The following is a 22,985-nucleotide window of genomic DNA, read 5'->3' as shown; positions in this document are numbered from 1 at the left end:
CAACAGTGAAAGAAGCTCTATATGGCCATGGGAGAGGCAGGAGGAAAACATCAGAAATTGCCTCTAAGGGCGAATCACGTTTCCTTTTCAAGCGTGTCCATGTCTACACCTGGGGCTGGAGGGGGGTGGCCAGAGGTTTTGTGGGGTCAACGGTTGCTTTTGTTCCCAGGGAAATATGGCCAGTTGGGGCACCAGGATGTCGCCACATCTGACCAGCCAAGGAGAGTTTCCTACTTTGTGGAGAGGAATCTCAGGGTGCAGGACGTGGTCTGTGGGCCGTGGACCACGTTTGTCCAAGCTGCGGCTGCCGAGAGTGGGCCGTGAAGAAGCCACGTCTCCCAGGCATTTCTCTGGAGGCCGAGCAGCTTCTCGGAGCTCCATCTTGATTCAGCCGTCCCAGGATGTCCCATGAAGGAGAATTTGGGAGGGGGGGCAATGACACTCCTGGTTTCCTCGTGAGCCTCACAGGTGTTTCTTCAAGCAGTCCAGCCACGTTTACATATCAGAAGCACAACATTAAATGCAGAATAAAAATATCTTTTATGTAGAGCAAAGTCAGACATTTTTAAAAAGCCCTTTCAAAACAGTACAACTGATTTTTTGCTGCTCACCTACATCTTTGAACAAGCGAACAGCCACACAAATAAATAAGAGGCTGCTGTAGTGAAGAAGGTGCAAATCTAGCCATGATCGTTAAAAGTACAGTCAAAGTGCCAGGGATGCCAGCCTCTCAGCCCAGCCAGCAGACGGGCCAGGAGGTGAAGAGGGAAGGGGTGCATCCTTGTAGAGGACTCCCTGTAGTGTCTCCCCTTCCTGGGCCCGAGGTGAGCCGGAGACCATCTGCTGGGCCTGAGTGGACAAGGTTGCCCAAGGAAAGGAGGCCAACCTCTCCCTGCCCCCGCTCCCCCGTGAACAAGGCAGCAGGCCTGAGCCCACAACAGCTGCTGCATCTAGACCTTTATTCCCTGTAACATAAAACTTGGAAATCAATTCATTAAAAAATGTTAAAAGTGGCAGCATAAACCAGGCCCCAAAAGGTCCAGTTCATGCCGGCCGGACCCTGGATGGTGAGAGGATCCAGGGCTGGTAATGGCCCCCCTTCAGCCGTCGGGATTGGACATCGTGGAGTTGAGGACGTGGGATGGGTGCTCAGATTTGGAAGCCTCTGAAAGTGCGCGCTGGGGAGGGAAAACGATTGGCATGAAGGATGCAGAGTCGGTCAGAGGGAGCGGGGGGGGTTAGCTATTCGGACAGCATGCAAAGGACTCTGTTCAGAGGGGCTTTGGGCAGGAGTGGAAGCAGCGGCAGGGAAGAGAGGGCAGGAGTGGAAGCAGAACTGGGCTCTCCTGCCCAAGCTTGCTTCCAGCCATGGAGCCCTCTCTTTCTGCATGCAGCGGCCCCTCCTTCGACACTGTCATTTACAGGCAGGGGGGAAGCAGCGGCAAGTGGGGCCCGCCCAGCCCCCTTAGCCTCCCCCTGGGAACGGCTGACTGCCCAGCAGCCCTGATGGGAAGTACAGCCATCTGGTGACTCTCACAGGCTGCTTCTGGCTCCAGAGCCAGTAGGACAGAAGGGGCAGAGGGGAAGAAGAGGGAGAAGGGAATTACCGCAAATGCCGAATAGGTGCTGGCAACAGAGTAAATGCTGCCATTGCGCTGGGCAAGGGCTGTCGGGGTACACCCACCGCTCAGAGCTGTTCCGTTGAGCTGAGACATGTTCTCCTTGTTGCGCTCCATCTGGCCTTTGGAAGGGGTCTTGGCAACCACACGGAGTGGGGTCCGGACAGGCTGCAGGCAAAGAAGGCAGCAAGGACAGCCAGAAGATTAAAGAAATTAATGCATTAAGGCATGGTGGAACTCTTCTGGGAATTTATGACTTCCATTCTCCATCCTCCTCAAACTATTGCTCTGAAGGCATTTCCAGTCTTCTCTAGGAAGCAATCTCTGCGTTCTCTCATTTCTAAGCAGTTCTTTACAGTTCCCTTATTTTGTAATTTTTCCACTCCTGGGTTACACTTTGGTACTTTTGCACTTGACCAGTTCCCGCTTCTGAGCTTCCTCTAGTTTCTCTGTCCTCTTGGCCTTCTGACAGAGCTGGGAATGGGATGGGAGGCTGCCTCCCTCTGGACCAAAGGGGTCAGCTCTTTACCTTGCCTCCAGATGGGGGGTGGTGGCATCCGGGAGAGTTTAATATTGAACCTCTCAGGGCTGAGCGGATGGTGCTGTTGGGAGTTGTGGCGGTAATGTTGAACTGCAAGAAAAGTCTAGGTGTTAGGAAAGAACGGGGTCCCTGATTTGATTTCACTCTCAAACATCTCTCCAGGGGGAAAAAAAATCTGGCTATCCAGAAAGCCACAATACAATCAATCCACTGGCCACTTAAAGTAATCACCAGATCCCAGGCAAAACAGGAAACGTCGATGGACAATGACACCACTCAAACTTTTAAACAAGCATTGGCCACCGATGAATAGTTTTTGAGCCACAAATCCAGCTGTTTGATGAAAGATGACTTAGCTTGGGTGGGAGGGAAGTTGTATGTTCCAGATAGCCAAAGACTGCACCTAATGGCAAGGGGGACACAACTCCAAATTAGCTGGACACTTTGGATTTGTGAAAACTTTACACCTAATTAAAAGATGATTTTGGTGGCCATCACCTAAAAAGGACATAGAGAGCTTTGTAAGTAGCTTCCCCATTTCTGCAGCAGCAAAAAGATGTCAGGGCAAAACCTGAGGACTCTTACAGAAGGTAGCCAAAACTTCAGTACCTTTGAGAGAGATTTCTATAGACTTTATTGTAAAACTGCCAGAAAGTGCAGGAACTACTGTTACTTGGGTCATGACAGACCTGCTTCCAAAACAGGAACATTTTATACCTTGCCAAAAGATCCCAACTACCAAAAGTCTAGAAAAATTATTCCTAATTTATCATCTTCATGGAGTTCAGCAAAGGATCATCTCCGATAGAGGGGTCCAATTCACCTCCAAATTTTGGAAGGCATTTTTAAGCTTACTTGGCACTGCCCAGGGTGCACTAAAGGTCAAACTGAGAGAACTAACTTGGTGCTAGAACAATATCTAAGATGTTTTGTTAATTATCAACAGGATAACTGGACTGAATTTCTTCCTTTTCCTTTCCTTTTCCTAGTAAACTTACCCACTTCCTGCAACCATTCTTAATATGTTTTTAGCCTCCAGCCCCCTAATCATCTGTTGCTCTTCTCAATTCTACTTCAAAATGTCCCTGTAAAGGATGGATTGTATGCTTCTGGTGGAACCTGGTGCTGAGTTGCAGGATGTGGGGGCCTTTCCCAAGGAACTCGAGGCAGATCCGCCTTCAGTTATTGGCGTGCAGATAGAGGCCCAGCAGGGATCCTCCCTGAATCTTTCCAAGATTTAGCAGTTATGCAGAGAGTGCTTTAGTCTGGCAAGAGTTTCTCCATGGGGAACAGCAGTAAAGAAACTACCCTATTGTCTCCTTCTTTGTGCCTTGCGCCTGATAATACTGTGGGTGGCGTTTGTATCTTGGAGAAACCCTCCAACCTCCCTGTTTTTTTAAAACTACCATTTGTTTAGAAAGAAAGCTTCTAACTGCGATATACAGCAAGTAACAAAGCCACCTCCCCCTTTCTGGGTTAGTCCTGGACCCGAGTTGTCTTCAGGCACTCAAAAGACCAGGAGTCTCCAGGGCTCCAGAGGAAAATGTCCACAAACACTAAAGAGGAAAGGGAAAAAGCTGTCCTGCATTTATATACGTGAGGTAAAAAGGCAAACCTTGACTTCTGGGCAACCCCACTTACCTTTCGTGCTTTGCCAGGTGTGGTGATGCCCAAAGCCCGTCTCTTGGTGGGGGTGCTGCCATAGAGCATCTCCTCCTCCGTCTGTCGGGACTTTTTGAGTTGCTGAAAGACAGAAGGGAAAGGAGTAGGCTAAACAGGAGCTGGCGGCCACCTCAGAAACAGTATCCGAGATTGACTGATCTCAAGCGAACTTTTTTAAAAAATGGATTCCATTCATCCGAGATGGACCAACTGCTTGGCTGTCACACTTGGAATCAGAGGGCAAGTCTGAAGTAAGGGGAGTGGCTGCGAGGCCTCCCAATTCTCAGCAGCCCAGCTGGAACCGGCTCTGCTTCAGCCTGGGGAAGGGAGCCTTCTGGCATCCGGTGGGGGAGCCCTGCTCTGCATGTCCCAAAGCCCAGAAAAGACGGGATCGCTGTGAGGGGACCCCAAGGTCTCTGATGGGTTTAGAGCTCTGGGAGGCAAGGGAATAGCCATCTTAGAGAATCACAGAATCATAGGGCTGGAACGGACCTCGGTGGTCTTCTAGTCCAAATCCTGTGCAAGCAGGGACCCAAGACCACCCCAGACAATGCTGGGTCGCAACACCTTTTTTATATTGTGGCGACCAAAACTGGATGCAACATTCCAAGTGTAGCCTTACTAGTGCAGTATAAAGCAGTTCCCGCGATCTTGATTCTATCCCACTGCTGATGCAGCCCGGGATTGCATTGGCTTTTGGGGCAGTTGTCACACATGGCTAGCTCATACATGGTCCACTAGGACACCTGGCTCTCACATTCACTAGGTGCCACCCATTCTGTACCTGGGCATTTGGTTTTCCTTGCCTAAGTGTAGGACCTGACTTTTCTCACCCCTGAACTGCTTTTTGTCCCAGGTGCAGCTGACTCCTTTGACAAGTCATTTGGTTGACCTACTTCCTTTTCTAATTGTTTTCCAAAATTACTTGTTAGCTGCTGTTCAGCTACCAGGAGCCTTTATGATATGATATATGATAACGACTGAGGTAATAAAACGAAGGGGGAATGCTTTAAGAGGAAAATATGCCGAGGATAGGGGTAGAATTAGATAATTCGGAAAAAAAATGGAATCTAATAGAGAAGAGGGAAATGAGTAAGAGGAAAGCCGGGGGGAAAAAAGGAAAAAAAGAAAAAAATTATATTTATAGAAATAAAAATAAATAATTTTGTAAAAAAAAAAGGGGGGGGGATGACAAACCAAGACTGGGTAATTTTCCTATATTGGATTTAGAGAGCAGGATTGTTAATGTTTTGAAGAATTTTGCGAGAAGGGACAAAGAAAAACAAAATGTTGTAGGTATAGGCCATGGGCTGGTAGTGGGCCACAGGTTGAGGACCCCTGTTCTAGGATATTATTTGAAGGGACTAAAGACCATGATTGTTAAAAATAAAGATTGAACTAGACATGTTCTTCTCCCTTCAATGGATCTTTGCTGGCTTCAGGACTGAAGTGACAAGGTCTGATGGCTTTGTTTGTGGGTAACCAGTGGGATGAGGGGAGAAGAGATTATTTGTGAAATTTACTAAAGGAGAAAGTCATTTCTTTACATATTTCCTTTATTCTTATTTTTGTTTTGTGTTTTTACTCTTTTCCTTTTTTAAACTTTTTTGAGTTTTTAACTTTTTATGTTTTAGCTTACATTTAACTGTAAACCACCCAGAGTTGCCCTATGGTAAGATAGGCAGCAATAAAACTTATAGATATAATAAAATAATTAATTTTATTGGTGTAATCTTTAATAAAATTACTATTAAAAACAAGCAAACCAACAAAAAAGCCAGCATTGACTGCCTCCTTGGGAGGAGGGGAAAGCAATTGCTGGGTGGGCTTGCAGGCAAAATCGCTCTTCCTGGCTGCCCTCTGGCTAGAGGGGCTAAGTACACCAGTCAGCAGGCTTGCTACCCTTGCTGGACAGGGTAAACTAACAGCTATGGGGGAAGGCTGAGGCTGCCAACTCACCCGTTCCTGCCTTTCCTTCTCCTTCTCCAGATGATGGAGGCGCCACTGCTCAGCCACATGCTCCATGAAGCGCTGCCCGCTCACTAGAAAGTCCTGAGCATGCTCTTGCTCCCACAGCTCAACACGGACCCTCAGCTCCTCCTCCAACTGCATCAGAACAAGGCAGGTTAAGGTGGGGCTATCAAGAGGTCCCTGGGATGGGGAGAGTGGCTGGGTCCACTTGCCTTGGGAAGGGTTTTCTGCAGCTTGGCACGCAGCTTCTCTTCTTTCAGGAGGTTGCCTCCTCGGTTGGTGAAGCGGCTTGGATCGGTGGCCTTTTTCTACAGGGAGGAAAAGGTGAGAGTCTCCTGCTGCCTGGAGAGGCAGCCCAGCCCAGCCCAGCCCAGCCCACAACTACCTCGAGCTCCTGAAAGAGACACCAGCTCTTCTTCCACTTGTGGATTGCTTCAAAGAGCTCTTGATGTGTTTCATAATAATGCTTCAGTCGCACAAGCTCAGCGTCATGTTGCTGCAACAACTCTTCGGTGAAGATGTCTATGAAGGAGGAAAGCATGAGGGATGGCAGGAAGGGCCACTGAAGATGGCCTCATTCACCTTCAACACTGGCTACCAACCCACCTTCATAGTAGGGGCCAAAGGAGCATCTCTGCTCTTCCCCAAAAAAGCACTTGTCCCAGTAAGTGGCCAGCTCAGCCCGAATGGCCTCTACCACCTTCTGCAGGTTCTGGCACTTCAGTTCCTCCAAGCGGTCGACTTCCAGGTGCAGCTAGAAGAGGCAGTGGGGAGGGAAGTCAAGGCAATGAAACACAAGGAAGGGCTCATTTGATGCACCCCACTCTTCCATGGAAAGGTGGCAACTTTTCAATAGGAACGTAGGCGAGAGTGCTACTCCTGGACCTTCAGGAGTCGACAGGGCCCTCGTACCCAGGAAGGGAGCCCAGCCTCTTACAGCGTCCAGAATGCTGGCTCTGGAACCCTCCATGTACGGAGCAAAGCTGTTTCTCTCTTCGGGAGGCACTTGCAGCCAGTCCCAGAGCATCCGGATGCGGCAGCGCAGTTCTTCACATACGGCCTCTTTCTGAGCTTTCCTGTCCTCCAGCTGGGAGACAGCAAAGGAACAGCCTTAGGCCTAAAGAGAACTCAAGGCAGGCAGATGGGTGCCCCCCGCAGCCCATTCCCCCAACCTGCTGCAGCAGATCCTTCAGGGCAGCCAAGTTGTTCAGGGAGAGGCAGAAGGTGCCTGTGTCCTGGCACATGGCCTCTCGCTCAAAGGCGGTGCTTGGCTCCAGCTCCAGCTCCTCCATGCAGAGGACGACCTGCTGCTTCAGGCGGACAAACTCTGCCTGCCGATGTTCCTAAGGGGAAAGGAAAGAATCAGCACCAAGCCGCCCCCCCACCCCCCCACCCTCTCTTGGAGATGGCCAGACCTTCTCAGCTGCCAAGGCTGCCAGGTGGCGCCGGAAGTGGTCCAGGTCCGCCAGGCTGGGCACGTCCTCACTGTTGCCAATGCTGTAGGGTGGTTGGCCGAGCAGACCCGCCAGCTCCTGATCGCGCTCCTGCAGGGTGCGCAATTCCTGCCGCCGCTCATGCTTCTGCTTAAGCATCACTTGCACACGGGTGCGCAGGTCTTTCTCCAGCTGCAGGATCGTGGCCTCCTCCTCCTCCTGCAAGACAGGAAGGTGACAGGCGGGCTGGGGGGCTCGGAGGGGGGGGCGGGCACCTCCACGCTGACTCACCTGGAAGGGCGCCACCTGCAGCTCCTGGCACAGCGCGGCCAGCTCCCTCCGGCACAGCGTGATGCTCTTCAGCAGCCGCTCCCGGAGGCTCTCCTCTTCCACCACCATCCGCTCAAGCAGGTCCTGCGCGGAGCCGGAGAGAAGAGCGCGCTTCAGACACCGCCCGCCGCCCCGCCGCCCCGCCGCCCCGCCGCCCCGCTCACCTTGACGTGCCTGTTGACCACCTCGGTGCGCTGCAGCCGCTGCTCCTCCGGGATGCCGATCTCCTCCCAGATGCCGCGCAGGTGGCTCAGCGCCTGGGTCAGGCAGGCCACCGACTCGTCGGCCAGGACCTCGCTGTGCAGGGAGGGAAGCAAGGCGGGGGGCGTCAGCTCGGACGCCCCCGGCCCGGTCCTCGCCCCCGCCCCTCCCCCGCGGCCCGCCTCACACCTGCGTCTCATCTTGGCTGGCCAGGCGGCTCCTCGCCCGCTGCCTCTCAGTCCCGACCGTTTCTGCTTCGCGATTCAAACCCCCGCCGCGCCGCGATTGGCTCCGTCCGAGGACCCGCCCACGAGAGCTCTTCCGCGGCCAATCCGGGGGCGGCGGCGGCCACTGGGGGCGGGGCCATAAAGGCCAGCTTTACCAGAAGGGCGCCCACAGGCCCCTCTCGGTCCCCAAAGGCAGAGGACGCGTCTCTGCAGGGAGGGGCGTTGCTGGCCTGGAACGGGAGCGGCACGGAGCTGCCCCGCCCCACGGAAACCCCGAGCCCCCGCCCTGCTGTAGCTCTTCAGGGCCGGCCAGGCTTCGCCGGGTTGGGGCAACGTCGCCCCGTAGCCCGTTGTTGGCGCTAGGCTAGAAACCCGCCGTCGCCGCCTTCTAGTGCAGCCTTGGGCGACCTGAAAGCCCTTGCAAGAAAGCTGCAGGTTCGGTCCCGACCCAGACCCACGACTGAAGAGGGGAAACGGTAGTGAAAGGGGTCAGTGACCTTCCTTTGCTCCACCACGCCGCCTGGAGGCTACGGTAAAGGGGGGGCGGGAGCGCTTTTTGTTTAAATATTTTTTAATGTTTTGGGTATTTACAATAATTCCATCTTTCGTTCATACATTGTGTTGACAGGGTGGGTACATATATTTAGTACTAACAATTGTAGTTAATACTTTTCTTACCGATATAGCCATAATCACATTTTCTTTATAAGTCATTATTTCTTAAATCTATTATCTTATTCGTCTATATATTCATCTACTCAGCTTTTACTTGTTTTATTTTCTAACCATTGATAAAGTAAATCCCATACCAAGTAATATTCAGTTTCTTCTTTTAGTTTAATTGCCAGTGTTAATCTATCTCTGCACATTCAATTATTTTCTCTATCACTTTTCCCTCTGCCTGTATTTTATCGCTTTTCCAATTCTGAGCAAATACAATCCTAGCTGCTGTTAACACATGAATAGTCAAGTATACTTTTTCTTTGCTGTAACCTTCCTAATAAAAATATTTCAGGTTTAAAATCTATGTGTTGCTTTATCATTTTTTCCAACCATGTGTGGATTTTTGTCCAATATCTTTTTGCTTCGGTACGTGTCCACCACATACAGTAATACAACCCAGGTGTCTGGTGACACTTCCAGCATTTGGCTGATTTATCTTTAAATATCTTTGCCAATTTTGCTGGTGCAAAATGCCATCTGTAAAACATCTTATACAAATTTTCTTTATATGCTGTTGATGTTGTTAACTTATAATTTCTTTCCCATAGTTTCTGCCATCTATCTAATTCTATCTATACTCCATTTTTTTTTGCCCATGCTATCATGATTTCCTTTACTTGTTGTTCTAGTTTTACACCTAGTAAATAACAGTACTTTTTTTTTAATCAGCTTGTCTTCCATTCCTGTTAATATTTTATCCAGTTCTGTCAACTCCTTATGAATAGCTTTAATATCTTCTTCATATTTTGATTGTATTTGCATGTATGAATACCAATGCATATCAATCCTTTGTTCATTCTTGTTTAGTTTTGAGCTCATCCTTTTCATTCAATATATCCTTGTATCCAGTGATGGGGTTCAATTTTTTTTACTACCTGGGCCTGGCTTGGTGGGCAGGGCAGGGGAAGGATAGTATAAAATCTCCAGTCAGAGGTGGTATTTGTCGGTTCTCTAAACTACTCAAAATTTCCGCTACCGGTTGTCCAGAACTGGTCAGAACCGGCTGAATACCACCTCTGCTTGTATCTAACAATAGTTCCCATTTTTCCAGTATTTGGGTGTATCAGAGCTTCTATTGCTGATAACGAGACTGGAATTTTTAAGTAATGTTCTCTATTTTTCCCATACTAACAATAAAGCATTTCCTGCCATGTTTCTTACTTTTCCCGTACCATGAAAATGCATGCCAATCCAGTTACAAATCATGTCCCTCCAGTGTCAGCACCCTTGTATTTCTTAAAATTATCCATTCTTTTATCCAGAGTGTTGCTAACACTTGATTTCCAGTAAAAGATATCTTTTCTCTGATTAAAGGAGTCTTAAGTATTTCTTTCTTGGTTTTTGAATGGAGCACCAGCTGACACTCCCTGTCTTATATTCCTTCTTTCACCTCTAGATGGCACTGTTGCACTGGTTTATCTATTGTTATTTAAAGTCCTTCAGATTTTATATTAAAATACAAGAATTTAATGTTTTAAAGTCATGCTTCTGATTTGGGATTTGGGGAAGGTAAAGAATGAGAGCAAGCATGCACAAAGGCATCAAGGAAATAGCACAAAAGGCAATGGACCAGTAGCAGTTACATGAATTAATCTTTTATTTTGTTTTATTCCTGTGGTTTCCTGTAAGATGTTTATGTGCATTATACATGGACCCATTTATTGCAGGAAAAGTTTCCAGATAGCTGAAGGCTGAAATTTTTTTTTATTTTTTTTTTTTTGGGGGGGCAGGACCCTGGGCCACTTGGGTTTTGTTTTTAGTCTATGAAGGATTTTTCTTCATTTTTCCTGGGTGAGCAGGAAAGAACTGTCTGAAATTGTGGGCTTTCTTCCTTTCACTAAAGATTCTAATTTTCTTTCACTGCTGCACACTTCTCTGCCTTGCTAGACACTTTCTCTCCCAAGGAAAGCTCCTGTTTCCAAAGAAGCACTTTTGGACTAATAAACTCCAACAGAGAAATCCCAGCAGCTCCCACCCAATGGAAGACCAGAAGGGGAAAGGTGCTCTCTGCACCTGGGAGGGTAAATGATGGTGATTAGCTGGTGGGAATACAGTTTCTCCCTGGCTGGGCAGAAGAACCAAGGTATTTTCAAGCATCCCTTTGCCTCCAGTTTGCTTCAGATGCGGTCACATCCTCATCTCCATGGTGGATTCCAGCAGGCGAGCACTGTTGGTGATGGCCGTCGTCAGGATTATGAATCGGAGCCCTGGTGGAGAGGCAAAGGTGACCCTGCAGAGAATAAAAGGCTTCCCTGCCCTGAGACCCCAGCTCAAGCCCCTTGTAAGCCTAAACTAACTATCCCATGGGACTGTGAGAAGAACTGGAAGGAGGGAGGGGACACCTGCTTGACTTCTTGAAAGAAGAGCAGGACAAAAATCCCAAAGACCCCAAACTCCAAAAGAAGCCCGATGGGAAGCTACTGCAACTGGCTTATCTGTGTAACTGGACACTGAGGGGAAACCGGTTACAAAAAGCTTACTTTTTCTCTTGATTTGCTCAAGCTTACTTTTAAAATGGCTAGAAGCAGGGCCCTCACTTCAAACTAACCTACATCACCACCCAGTTTATGTGCAGGGGCTCAGAATGTTACACCATGCAGGTCCACCACTCATTGCCCTAGTTTGGGTGCATCGCATACCTCTTTCTCTGCCAAGGAAGCGGAGAGCAGCAACCTCAGAGAAGGTGCAACCTCCTAAGAAGACTACCAGGATGACTTGCTGGGAGGCTGGAGGTCGAGGCTCTTCTGTAGCTGCAAGGAAAATGTACCTAAATCCATGCCTCCAGATCAGTTGGAAGATGCCTATGGAAGCATCCGATTGATCAGTATCCCTTCCACATTCTCCTCAGGTTGGGATCCACTCAGAGCAGAGTCCTAACAATGATTCCTTTATATCAGCATTTCCCAGAGGCAGAATGGGAATCGGGAGGGTACCAAGGACCCTGGCAGCTCTCTTAATCTCCCCAATTCTCTTGCTGATACTGCCTTTTAGATAGTTTAGCAAGATTGAGTCACCACAATTCTTGGGGGACACATGCCAGTACTTTTACTGATAATAAAATCTGCATCACGACCACTGAAGGGAACAGGCAGCATGCCCCTTTCTGTCCAGAAGGGTGAAATTGCTGGATAGAGACCCGGCTGTGGGAGCAGGACCCACAGAACATCTTTAAGCTGGAAGAACAGTGGGCCTAGCCAGCCACTTACCTGTGACAAACTCATGGCCCCCGAGCAATCTCGCCACCTCTTCCAGGCCCAGCCAGCCCCTCCGCTCCAGCACCTGAGATAAGAGTAGAATCAAGCCAGAGCTGCCGAGGGGGGGAAAAAGGAGCCCTCCCCAAACACCCCTATTAGTCCCAGCAGTCCAAAGGCTCTTAGCACCTGTTCTATTATCTTGCAACTGAGGGGCACATAGGCGCCACTGAACACGTAGGCCATGTCCCGGGGAACTTTCAGGTCGTATTCTCCATTCCCACGTGGGATCTGCATGGGAACAGGTGGTCAAAATTGGAGGCCTCTTCCCTCTCTGCCTTAACTGAATCATGAACTCACCAGACCCAGCTTCTTGCTTATAGCTCGGAAATTGTTCTTCCTGGCCAGTGAACTGAAGGCATCCGAGAGCTTCTCTGGGGGGGAAGAGGGGGGGGGGGTTCTTGAAGACTGAAAATACCCATCTCTTTGTCCCTTCCCAGAAGGAGCCAGGGCACAATGGAATCCCAAAGTCCCTTACCTGCCGCTTTATCTGTCACCAGCTTGCTGACTTTGTTCTCCATAGCCGCCAGAGTCTCACCGGACACTTGCTCTGTCAAGAGCCCCAAGTGCTTCAGGTTATGGAAGGTCAGCAGGTGCTCTGGTCCATAACTCTGCCAACGGGCAGGGATGGGCATCACAGCAGAACAAGAGACAGGTGCAGAACACATTGAAAGTGAAAGCCTTGGGGAGTGGGGCAGAGCTGCACCTCCAGAAAACTGACTCAGGACCTCTCTGCTACCCAGGGGTGGGAGGAGGGCCACACGTCCAGCCTCACCTGCAGGTACTGGGTTTTCAGGGAGCGGTAGTCCTTGGGAGAAAGTCCTGGAGAAGCAGGCAGAACATGTGGGGTCAAGGCACACAGCAGGGCCTACCTGACTCAGCCCACCCTTCCGAGCCAGAACCCACCATTCTCCGTGATCGACAACAGGCACAATATTCTCAAACTCTCAATCGGGGTGACCTGTTTCCAGAAGAGGGCAGGAGAAACCAGTCAATGGATAGCCTTTCCCAGGCTTGGGCCACTTCCTCATTCCCCTCCTCTCACCTGCCGGTCAATGTGCTCTTCAATGAAGCTGATGCTCTCCCGGATATCAAACCCTTCCAGAAGAGCTGCCGAGCAAACCAGAGTGATAGCAAAGCCAGGCCCAGCCTCTCTCTCACCTTTGTTTGCCAAAGACCCCCGCGTGGCCTCTGCTTCCTAGCACCTCCCCTCCTCATGAGGCCCCTCCAGCTATCAGAAAGGAAACATCCAATGCCCACAGACCCAACCCTCAAGCTGAGAATCTTTCAGAATCAGGCTGGTGCCCAAGGCTGGCAGGAGGGAGACTTTCCCCGCTTTCATATGGAGACTCCCAAGAACAATGCGTACTGATTCCAACCTTGCTTTGGGGTAGGGTTATACGAAGTGCGGTGAGCCAAGGAAATGTAAAGGCATTTTTAAAAGTTTTTAACTAAACCTTCGATACCAAAACCGTTCAATACAGTTCTTCATGCATTCCTCTTCTTGCAGCCATGCTTACCCCACTTCATATCCTGCCTGTCATCTCTCCTCTTCCTTCATGCACTTCTTTTGCATCTGGATCTGAAATCATCTCCTCTGCAAGACCAGACCACCTCTTTGCCCACCCACTCAAGTTCCTTTGATGTTTCTCCAGATACTCCCAGCAACAAGGGAATCAATGTCCTTTTCTGCCCTTCCAGCCGCTTATTCCATACAATGGACTACATCCAATCCACTACATCCAATCCACTTCCCTTATGCAGCATTTGCAGGTTTTAAGGTTTCTGCATCCTTTCCCCCTCATCTCCAAACATTCCTCCAAAGTGTTCACCTCCTTGAGCTGGTCTTTACCATATATGTATCTTGCATCTACTCATTCTATTTTCCCTCTCAAACACAACTACCTTGATCTCTAGTACATTTTCATTTCCACGCTTGCTACATCACTATAGATGAACCCATTTTTCAATCAGCAACACAGAACTTATTGCATGCAAAAGGACATGAATGTTCATGTTCACAATCAGCAAATTCTGCTGTTGCCAAGATACTTTTTTATACATTTATCCATAAATACCTCCTGCCCACTTGCTAACCTTCCCATTGGTTCTAATGGTTTTCAGGAGAGAATTTCCATCATCTGATACCTTCCCACATTCAGTAACCAACTCCAATCCCATTATCAAATTCAGCTAGTTCGCTTGTACATTCCTTCTTACCATGTTCTGTCTTCAACAGTTCCTGGAAATCTTGTCTAGTTTTTTTCTTCATGATGGACTCACAGGCCCCAATATCTACACACATAAGGAAGATGATCAAACCAGGAGGAGAAAATATTTTCTGGAACACACCTAAAGCTACCAGTGAATCCTTCAGCACTGAGTCTTAATAACTAAAGACAGCTTGAAGCCCTCCTGCTAGGGCCAGGCCAGAGACAGGTTTTACAGAATGGTTGAAAAGGCTCCGCTGCCCACATCTGGCTGGGACGGGGCAGTGGGCCATGCCAAAAAAAGAGTCCAGGGAGGTTTTGTTCCTATGATTCCTCTGCCTGGGACACTCTGACTGAGAACACTTACGGAGACTCAGCAAGCGATGTTCTTGTTTCAGGCCCTTCAGTTCTTGGGAGACAAAGTTCTTCATCTGCTTAATATCCATTCCCCGTCGTCGCTGGAAGAGAGACATTTTCCTATAGGCTGGGCCAGCCACAAATCCATCCCTTGTGGCCATTATTGCCCCATTCTAGCCTACACACATCATACTGGGCCTGCAGGTTCCGTGCCTTCTGACTCAGGAGACCAAACACGTTGGAGAAGTGCTCATTGCGGATTTCGCTGAACACCTGTAGAGAGATGCAGGCCAGACCACAGTAATCCAGAGAAGCCCCTTGCCACTCTCCCAACCATCAGGTTTCTGCTCTCAGAAACTCCTGAACTTCTGTCCAAGAGCAGAGAGAGTTTACCTTGTCTTGGGAATTCAGCAGGACTTTAATGCTTTGGTCAGAGGAGGTAACATCTGGACCAAAATCCACACTTCCTGCAGAACGTGAGTTGCTCAAGTCACTTGCCCCATGGCACTCATCTTACCACGGTCCTCTCATTAGTTGCCCAGTAATTATTCTGGATGATGGCAATCTCTGGACACCTCCAATCCAGCTTTCAGAAACTGGAGTATGCCAATGCCAGAAGCTCAAGGCTGGGGAGGAACTCACCACATTTTATGCGGAAGGTATCATCCACCAGGCCTTCGTAGATCACCTGAGAGCAAAGGGCTGTAACGTAATCCACATCTAAAAAGAGATAAACATGATGCCTCTCTTGTAACAAGAGTCCTAGGCCCAGCTCAGAAGCCAAAAGCAGTGTCTATGGGCAGAGTAGAACAACAGTGATCTGAAACTGGAGAACAGCTTCCACTTGGTACAGATACAGGGAGTTTCCAGGGTCAAGCAGACTATTTTGCCACTTCTAGCTACCAATTTCGAGCTCATTAATGTTTGCTCAAACTAAGGCACAACAGCTGCTTCTCTCTGAAATTCCAATGGCACTGGGAGTGCCTCACAATTTTGGCAATTGCTTGGGTCTCTTGCAACTTCCAGGACATGTGAAACCAAGAAATAAAATCTGTGGGAATCACTTTCTGATTTCCAAAATCCCCCAAAAAAAAAAAACCTTGGGGAAAGCAAGCACCTGCACCCAAAGAAGGCTAAGCAGGAGCTCCCACTGGAACCAAGGAAAGTTTCTAGGCCGGATACCATCTCTTCCCTTTCCCCCAGACCCACCTCTGTCTATAAGGAAGACATGGCTAATCTCTGGCTTCCGATCCATGTTGTCAACCTCGCTCTCTTCTGCTATGTCACGCCAAAGCTCATGGACCATCTAGGAGAAATTAACCCATTGCACTTTATAGGACCCTTCAGGTCCTTGCAAGGATCTCCCTTGCAAGATCCTTTCCTAATGACAGGCACCTGCTTCGTCATGACAAAAGAGAGCCAACATCTTACCAACACAGAGCCAAGCTTTCAGGAACTTCTGGCTGTACTTCCAGTGCTATGGGAAGCAAGGACTGCGAGCTCTGTGGCCCTGCTCCAAGTCAGAGGGCTCCATAAGGGGCCATAGCCACCCTGGAGGGGTGGTGAAGTAAAGGGGGTTGCCCTGCAGGTCAAGGAGAATCCCATCTCTCCTCCCTGACTTCGAAATTCCACCCCCCATCCTAAGTTTAGCGGCAGCAAAATGGCTGCCATGAAGCCAGGAGCAGTCTGAACACCTAAGATAGTGAAGAAGCGAAGAGACAGTGAATGGTGTGTGAACTGGGTGAGAGAATACTTTTTGTTGAAATCTGACCCCAAGGAATTTAAGGGGAATATATATCCAGAACTATTTATCAAAGCGGCGAACAGGCACCTTTGAAAAATGTCAGAGAATTTAAGAAATTTTAAAAAAATATCTACAGAAAATTGAACTTTCAAAGTAAAAAGACATGGTATCAAGAAAGCATTTTAAAATGCTGGAATAATGGACCTAAAATCTTTTTTATAAATACTGCCTACTTATTGGATTTATAATTTAAAATAATTAAGATCGAACTTGCTAGCAGAGAGGTTAAAATAGGCTGAAGAAAGAGTGCTACCTGCTGATGAGAGGGCAACTGTGCGAGTCTGGGAATAACTATCTGAAGGACTGAAAATACTCATTGGATTACATGCATCTACTCTAAGACTACTAGAAACTTGAATAAGAAACAAGAATTTCAGTTAAAAGACCTCTGAATGTTATTGAATGTTCAAAAGTGACTTGAAGAGGTGTGAAAAACACCCTGGTGTATTTAAAATTGATTTGACTGACTAGTGATTAAGCATTAAAAATTGTGATCTAGTAAGCTCTGCTTTGAATCAATGAATCCTGGACAACTGGCCAAAAAGGAGAAATATTAAACCAAATAAGTCACAATGCAAGGCGAAAAGGAGCGGAGTTTTAAATGGAATGGAGATGAAATTTCAAAGCATTAAGGACCTTTTACAGGAACAACATAAGGCGACGGTGAAAATATTTGATCATATAGACCAAAAACTGGACAATATTATACAAGGAACAAAGATCAGAACAATGAGCAAAGAAGGAATGGAGAGGAAAGCAGAACTGAGAAAACAAAAAAAAGAAGACAACAAAGAGAAGCTACTACAATTAATAATGATTAAGGAATTAAAACAGGAGGGAAATATTTTAAAGGATTTAAAAAGGGAATGGGAGAAACAAGAAGCTATTTGTGGGAAAGAGATAGGGACTAGAACAGATAGCTTTAAAATTAGATAGTGGCAAAGGGTAGAGAAGAGAGGGAAAGTTAGATTGCAGAATCAAAATATAGAGCTAGAAGAAGTAAAAGATTTAAAAGAAGAATATGGGAGGCAAGTCAAAAGAATAAGAATAAAAGTTCTGATGCGGACAAGAGATGATGGATAAAAAAAAAACAAAAGAGTAAAGGTCTTCCATGAATACAGTTTACTAAACATAGGTGAATAAATATTAGATTTATTTATGCTGGATAGCTATTTGTATACGGTGCGATAGACATTAGGATAACATTTTAGAGTGAAATATAAGAATTATGAATAAAAATTAAGCATTAATTGGAAAATTAGAGATTAAATGATGACATTAAATATGCATAGAATATTAGCAGTAAAATGCTAAAATTAATGGGCAATTAGATAATGAAAGAATATATTTTAATGTAAATATGTGTATTAACAGTAGAGACATGAATTGGATAATTGCTAAGAACATGAATAGATGTATTTTAATTATTTAAATGATTGTGATTGGTACTAGAAGCATACATTGAGATATTAGTTAATGAAAGGATAAAATTTTAACACAAACAGAAGACATAAATAAGGAAAATACAATTAAAAAGACATGTCTTTGAATATTACAATGATGGGGGAAGAATTAAAATTAGATAGAAATAAGAGAGGAACAATAGTACATATATATTAATATATCAAGATATATGAAAGAACAAGGGGAAGGTTTAGAAAATGAAGGGCGGAAGTATAAGGTATGTGTAAATAATAGGAAATAATGAAAATGAAATGTAATTGGGAGCAATAATATTATGCTTACTCGTATCAAAATACAGGTATCGCACCATTCACATACTGATATGTATAAAGAATATAAAATAAAAAACTTGACAAAAAAGAGCAAAGCTTTCAGGATAGCTTGGAAGGAAGAGCGCCTTTTACATAAACCGCTGCATTTAGTTGAAATGTGTTCTTATGGCTCAGCCAACAACAGCCTCCATGGAGCCATTTCTTTCTCTGGGGCACATGCTCTCTAAGCAACTCTACCCGCCTGGGCTGATCTGGCCGCACCTTGGCACACCGCCCAATTCCGTAAGTCTCAGTGAATGGGCCGAAGAGAGAGTTCATCAGCTGTAAACTCTGGGCCACTGTGTTGATCCACCGCTGGTCCGCTTCCTGCAAGAGTAAACGGAACCTTGGAACCTTGGAACCAGGAGGGAATAGTTGACTCTTGGAAACCCAAAACTCCACTAGCACTCAAAACAGAAATCATATTAACAGTATCAGTTAAGCATCATGACCTGCAATACGACCCAACCATTGTATCACCGATATGTGCAAATACTGAAATGTCATTACTAATTGGCAGTTAATAATTAAATGTGGCTTTTATTACAAAGATTTCTTTATACAAATACGTAAGGCTTATAATCTTATGTGAATATGTAATACTTTTCTTTAGAATATGTGTTCTGATAAATGTAAAAAAGTGATTTTTTTAAAAGATCACCTTCAAGTCCTAAAGATTGTATGTAAGAGCCACAGTGGCGCAGGTGGTTAGAATGCGGTATTGCAGGCTACTTCTGCTAACAGCTGGCAATTTGGCAGATCGAATCTCACAAGCTCAAGGTCGACTCAGCCTTCCATCCTTCTGAGGTTGGTAAAATGAGGACCCAGATTGTTGGGGGCGAGATGCTTGACTCTTAGAGAGGGCTGTAAAAGCACTGTGAAGCAGTATATAAATCTAAGTGCTATTGCTATTTGTGTGCATGTACATGGATATAGTACGTATGCCTTTGTTGACTGCCTGCAACTCCTGGGACAAGTCTTTGTAATTTTCTTCCAGGGTGAAAGTGATTTGTCCTTTCTTCCTTCTTCCTCGACTGAGAGCAACTGGTCCAGAGTTCCCCCGCTGGCTTTGCACATAAGGTGGAATTAGAACTCAAGTCTGCCAGTTTGTAGCCTGGTGCTTTAATCACTACACCAAACTGCCTCTCAAGGACTTACAAGGCGGGACCAAAATGCAACCTCCAAGACTAGTGATACCGGTGAGACAGCAGGCAAGCACCAAGACACTCATCACAGCCAGCATAAATGACCTTACTAACCAGAAAATAATCTCTGAAGAACTCGGGCAGCTCCATGCTGATGATGTCATTATCCAGAGGGAGGAGGGAGAAGGACCACTCATCCCAGGTCACATCTAGAGGGTCAGAGATATTGTTTGGATGCCTATTCTCTTATCTACCTTTCACAACCTGAGTGAATAGCCAGAGGTTTAAGTCTAGAGGAAAGGAAACCAGCAAATCATCACCTCCCATCTATTTCCATGCCCCTTTCCCCGTATTTTTGGGTTGAACAGAGGCATCCAGATGTGTTTATACCGTTCTCGAGACTTACCACCATAGATCCCTTCCTCCTCCAACACCAGCTCACATGTGTAGAACTGCAGGAGAAGACAGCCAACTTCAGGTAACCATGAAAGTGCCATACTTGGAAGCCTCAAGGACCTTAAGGGCTTCATAATCTTTCCTGGCCGAGGGCCTTCTATGGCACAAATCTCATTTACCAGCTGAGGCTCAATAATCCAGGGAAGGGTGGTGTGTGGTGCCGCCTTCAAGACACAGCATTTCTAACCAGTACCACACAAGGCCTTCACCTGAAGATTGTTCCCGGAATCTCGTTTTTTAAAAAATTTGGGACTTTAATAGTGCAGGTTTTAAGGCAGAGGTGGGGAACTGTCTGGCCTCTTTATGACTTGTAGACTTCAACTCCCAGAATTTCTGAACCAGCATGGGTGTTGAAGTTCACAAGTCATAAAAGGGCCATAGTTCCCCAACCCTGTTTTAAGGAAACAGAAAGGGAAACCTATCCCACCTTTCCTGGGCATCACAACAGCTTCTGAAACACACACACACACGCCACCAAGAAGCCACGCTACCAATGTCACTGGAATCCCAAGCTAAACTGACAAATTGAACCGGGCTGTGTGCGTGGCAGGATAAACCAGCACAGATTGAAACATCTCTTTCCAGCAACAAATAAAGGTGGTGGAGGAAACTTTTTCCAAGTGGGATAGTGCAATGCCTCTATGTTATTCCTCATCCCTTATAAGTTTCTCCCCAAAAGCTGATGCTCTAATCCGAAGTATCCACTCAGTGGGCCAGAAGTTTTGAGGACAGGAAACTGAAACCTACTTCTGCCCCCACCCCTTAGATAATCTGCCCTGGAAAGGAAAAGGGGGATTCTGCTAGGAGGCTCACTTAAATGTGAGCTGACATGTTGACCAATACCTCTACAAAGTTCAAGCCCGTGGTGACTTCCCTCACCCCCGGGCTGGGAAGCTTTTCAACTGGTACACCAGGCTAACCCAACGCTTCCGGCTGCCTGCAGCCTCCCCCCATGAGCCTCACCTTTTGCGGGCTGAAGATGATCTTGTACTTGCGCACCCGACCTGCTGCTTTGTCAGCATTGATCAATTCTGCAAGGAGCACGGAGTGAGCACTGAGTTCATGGGACCCCTCCACACACACACCCCAGGAGGTGCTCCCTGCCACTCACCTGCCACCAGCCGGACACTCGTGAGTCGTGGACGGAGCAGGAAGCATAACCTGGAGGAAAGGGCAGGATGCAGTCAGGGAGGCTCAGGTGGAGTGCCCCTGGCTCCCCCCCAGCCCACTCACTGGTCACTGGAGCTGCGCGCTGGTTTCTTCTCCAGCTTGTAGAGCTTGTGCACGTCGTGCTGCTGCATGGAGAGATGTACGTTGTCAGATGCGGGAGGGAACAAAGGAGGTGCCCACCCCCATGGACCAGAACGGGATGTTAAAGCACAGATCCTTGGCCACCCCTCTTTTGCCCCCAACTACCCATCTCAGCCTATTTTCAGCCAGCTTTCCTCCCCTGCTTGGCCTCCCACAGCCATTCTCCACAGTCAACGGGTCCCTGCCTATTCGCTCAGACACCCTTTCACACCAGCTTTTGGCTGCACCAGACAATTAGGTGGCAGGCAGATGCAATGATGCTGTGGGGGCAATGTACAATTGATGATGGGTGACTGCAGGCGATGTGGGGAGGGCAGCATGTGATGCAATATATATATTTTTGTGGTAGCGGGATTAGCAGCCTTTAGACCCATTGGGGAGGGCACAGGTGGGTGGGTGTTAAGAGGGGCCAGGGAGGAAGGGACGCCTCTAGGGAGCTTTGCAAAGACAGCTTGGCTTGCAGCTCAGTCAGCTCCAACGAAAGGAGGGAGGAGTGGCAAGGCTGGCCCAGCTCCTGGTGTTACAGGATGGGGACACAATGAGTGAAAGAAAGATTCCTTTCCTTTTAGAAAAGAAAGCATTTAGGTGCAAACAAGTATCCCAGCCAATTACCAGGAATCACTTTTTTGCAGAATGTTTCTAGTTAATCACTAGCCTGACAAATGATAAAACGCAAACCACTGTTTTGCGCCCCCCCCCCCCCAGCGTCAAAAGCCGCTCCAGCCTTTCCCCTGCTCCCTCCTTTGGTTGGAGCTGATCGAGTTGCAAGCTTTGTCTTTGTCAAGCTCCCTAGAGGCGCCCCTCCCTTTCTCCCTGGTCCCTCCTGCTCCTCCTCCCCCTGGTCCTTGTGACAGATCGGGATGCTTTTGCACTAAATCTTTCTTTTGTATCAGACGCTGCCCCACCCGAGGCGCTGCGATCACCCAATCGTCGCTGCCCCCGCAGCATCAGTGCTTCTGCCTATCACCCGATTGGCTGGGGGCTATTTGTTGCGGGCAGCCAAAGGCGGGGTCAAAGGGTGCCTGGGCGAATGGGCAGGCACGAATGGCCAGGGACCCACTGGCCATGGAGAATAGTTGGGGGAAGAAAGCTGCCTGTCAATGGGCTGGAGGCGAAGGAGGCGCGCGTCCCAGGGTGGGAGCCTAAAGGTCCCAGACCCCTCGCGGACCCACCTTCAGGATGGAGACGTTGGCGATGCGGTCCAGCGGGCTCATCAGGTCGGCCTCCAGGAAGAGGTCCTTCTTGCCGGGCAGCTGCGGAACCGAGAATCGGGTCAGGGCCGCCCCTCGCGACCCAGCCCCGCCCCGCCCGCGCCCGCGCCCACCTGCTCGAGGAGGTAGACCAGCTGGTCCCGGGCCAGACGCTTCAGCAGGCCGAAGTCCGGCAGGTCGGACGGGCCGCGGGAGGCCATGGCGGGGGAGCCCGAGCCCCTCCCGGAAGTGCGCGGTCTGCGGCTCCGGCACTTCCCCCGCGATGCTTCCGGGCTAGCGCGCGACGCCCCTGGTAGCCAGCAGCCGCCACAGGGGCTCCTCCAGCGCCGGGCAGCTCCCGCGGAGGGGGTCGGCTACGCGTGCCGCCCAGGCGAAGTACTCGCGCACGCGCTGCTCGGACCAGCCCTCGGGCACGCGCCGGTCCAGGTCGCGCAGGTTGTACAGCTTGTCGGCCAGCGCCACCAGCCGCGCCCCGGCGCTCAGCCCCGCCGCGCGCTCCACCTGCAGGCGCTTCCGCTCGGCCTGGGGCAGCGCCTTGTTGTCGGTCAGCTCCTCCACCAGGCGCCGCACCTCCGGCCCGAAGCGCTGCTCGATCTCCGCGAAGGTGGTGTCCGTATCCTCCACCGTGTCGTGCAGCAGCGCGGCCTGCGGGGCGAGGGAGGCTCAGCGCCCGCCGGGAACCCCCCCGCCGCCGCCGCCCTCCCGGCTTACCTGCAGCACCGCCACATCGGCCACGCCGGCCTCCTGCGCCAGGATCT

General features: G+C 48.6%; 3 protein-coding genes across 5 annotated transcripts; all 3 read right to left on the bottom strand.

Annotated features, from left to right (window-relative positions):
- Nucleotides 1-516: 516 nt before the first annotated feature.
- On the bottom strand, nucleotides 517-8,190 carry PRC1 (protein regulator of cytokinesis 1). 3 transcript variants are annotated; one of them, XM_026709387.2, is made up of 14 exons: nucleotides 7,947-8,190; nucleotides 7,721-7,853; nucleotides 7,518-7,640; nucleotides 7,209-7,445; nucleotides 6,966-7,136; nucleotides 6,731-6,880; nucleotides 6,400-6,547; nucleotides 6,179-6,315; nucleotides 6,006-6,101; nucleotides 5,782-5,928; nucleotides 3,802-3,903; nucleotides 2,149-2,250; nucleotides 1,608-1,787; nucleotides 517-1,178 (listed from the first exon to the last, which is right to left on the bottom strand). In XM_026709387.2, exons 1-14 carry the CDS (start codon nucleotides 7,955-7,957, stop codon nucleotides 1,101-1,103), a joined length of 1,815 nt encoding a protein of 604 aa, XP_026565172.1. In that variant the 5' UTR covers nucleotides 7,958-8,190; the 3' UTR covers nucleotides 517-1,100. The 3 variants fall into 3 exon arrangements, with proteins under 3 accessions (XP_026565172.1, XP_026565173.1, XP_087797928.1); XM_026709388.2 differs by having other exon boundaries at nucleotides 1,685-1,787; nucleotides 7,947-8,062; XM_087941802.1 differs by lacking the exons at nucleotides 1,608-1,787; nucleotides 2,149-2,250 and having other exon boundaries at nucleotides 7,947-8,062.
- A 2,096-nt stretch (nucleotides 8,191-10,286) lies between these two features.
- Nucleotides 10,287-22,457, bottom strand: VPS33B (VPS33B late endosome and lysosome associated). Its single transcript, XM_026709383.2, has 23 exons — nucleotides 22,341-22,457; nucleotides 22,189-22,269; nucleotides 20,939-21,000; nucleotides 20,817-20,866; nucleotides 20,669-20,736; nucleotides 19,656-19,701; nucleotides 19,364-19,458; nucleotides 18,327-18,431; nucleotides 15,735-15,831; nucleotides 15,168-15,245; nucleotides 14,919-14,992; nucleotides 14,712-14,798; nucleotides 14,536-14,626; nucleotides 14,179-14,253; nucleotides 13,004-13,068; nucleotides 12,865-12,919; nucleotides 12,734-12,780; nucleotides 12,437-12,569; nucleotides 12,259-12,332; nucleotides 12,088-12,189; nucleotides 11,914-11,986; nucleotides 11,347-11,457; nucleotides 10,287-10,914 (listed from the first exon to the last, which is right to left on the bottom strand). Exons 1-23 carry the CDS (start codon nucleotides 22,425-22,427, stop codon nucleotides 10,835-10,837), a joined length of 1,836 nt encoding a protein of 611 aa, XP_026565168.1. The 5' UTR covers nucleotides 22,428-22,457; the 3' UTR covers nucleotides 10,287-10,834.
- On the bottom strand, nucleotides 20,817-22,980 carry HDDC3 (HD domain containing 3; the record flags this gene model as incomplete). Its single annotated transcript, XM_087941770.1, has 5 exons — nucleotides 20,817-20,866; nucleotides 20,939-21,000; nucleotides 22,189-22,269; nucleotides 22,341-22,872; nucleotides 22,939-22,980. Coding segments are annotated over 2 exons (414 nt in total), but the record flags the coding sequence as incomplete, so codon positions are not given.
- Between the last annotated feature and the right edge of the window lie 5 nt (nucleotides 22,981-22,985).

The sequence above is a fragment of the Pseudonaja textilis genome, chromosome 13, assembly GCF_049901715.1.
Source record: "Pseudonaja textilis isolate UNSWEBS1 chromosome 13, rPseTex1.2, whole genome shotgun sequence".
Taxonomy (NCBI): Eukaryota; Metazoa; Chordata; class Lepidosauria; order Squamata; family Elapidae; genus Pseudonaja; species Pseudonaja textilis.
The sequence above is the reverse complement of the archived record's forward strand: the minus strand, read 5'-3'. Positions and strand labels throughout refer to the sequence as shown.

Coding starts and splice junctions, on each gene's coding strand:
- VPS33B (XM_026709383.2), bottom strand. CDS start 22,427: ATGGCCTCCCGCGGCCCGTCCGACCTGCCGGACTTCGGCCTGCTGAAG. Junction 14,254..14,535: donor ACATCGCTTGCTGAGTCTCC/GTAAGTGTTCTC, acceptor TTATGTGTGTAG/ATATTGGGGCCTGTGAGTCC. Junction 12,190..12,258: donor TAAGCAAGAAGCTGGGTCTG/GTGAGTTCATGA, acceptor GTTCCCATGCAG/ATCCCACGTGGGAATGGAGA.
- PRC1 (XM_026709387.2), bottom strand. Junction 7,446..7,517: donor TGCAGGTGGCGCCCTTCCAG/GTGAGTCAGCGT, acceptor CCTGTCTTGCAG/GAGGAGGAGGAGGCCACGAT. Junction 6,881..6,965: donor TGAAGGATCTGCTGCAGCAG/GTTGGGGGAATG, acceptor GCTGTCTCCCAG/CTGGAGGACAGGAAAGCTCA.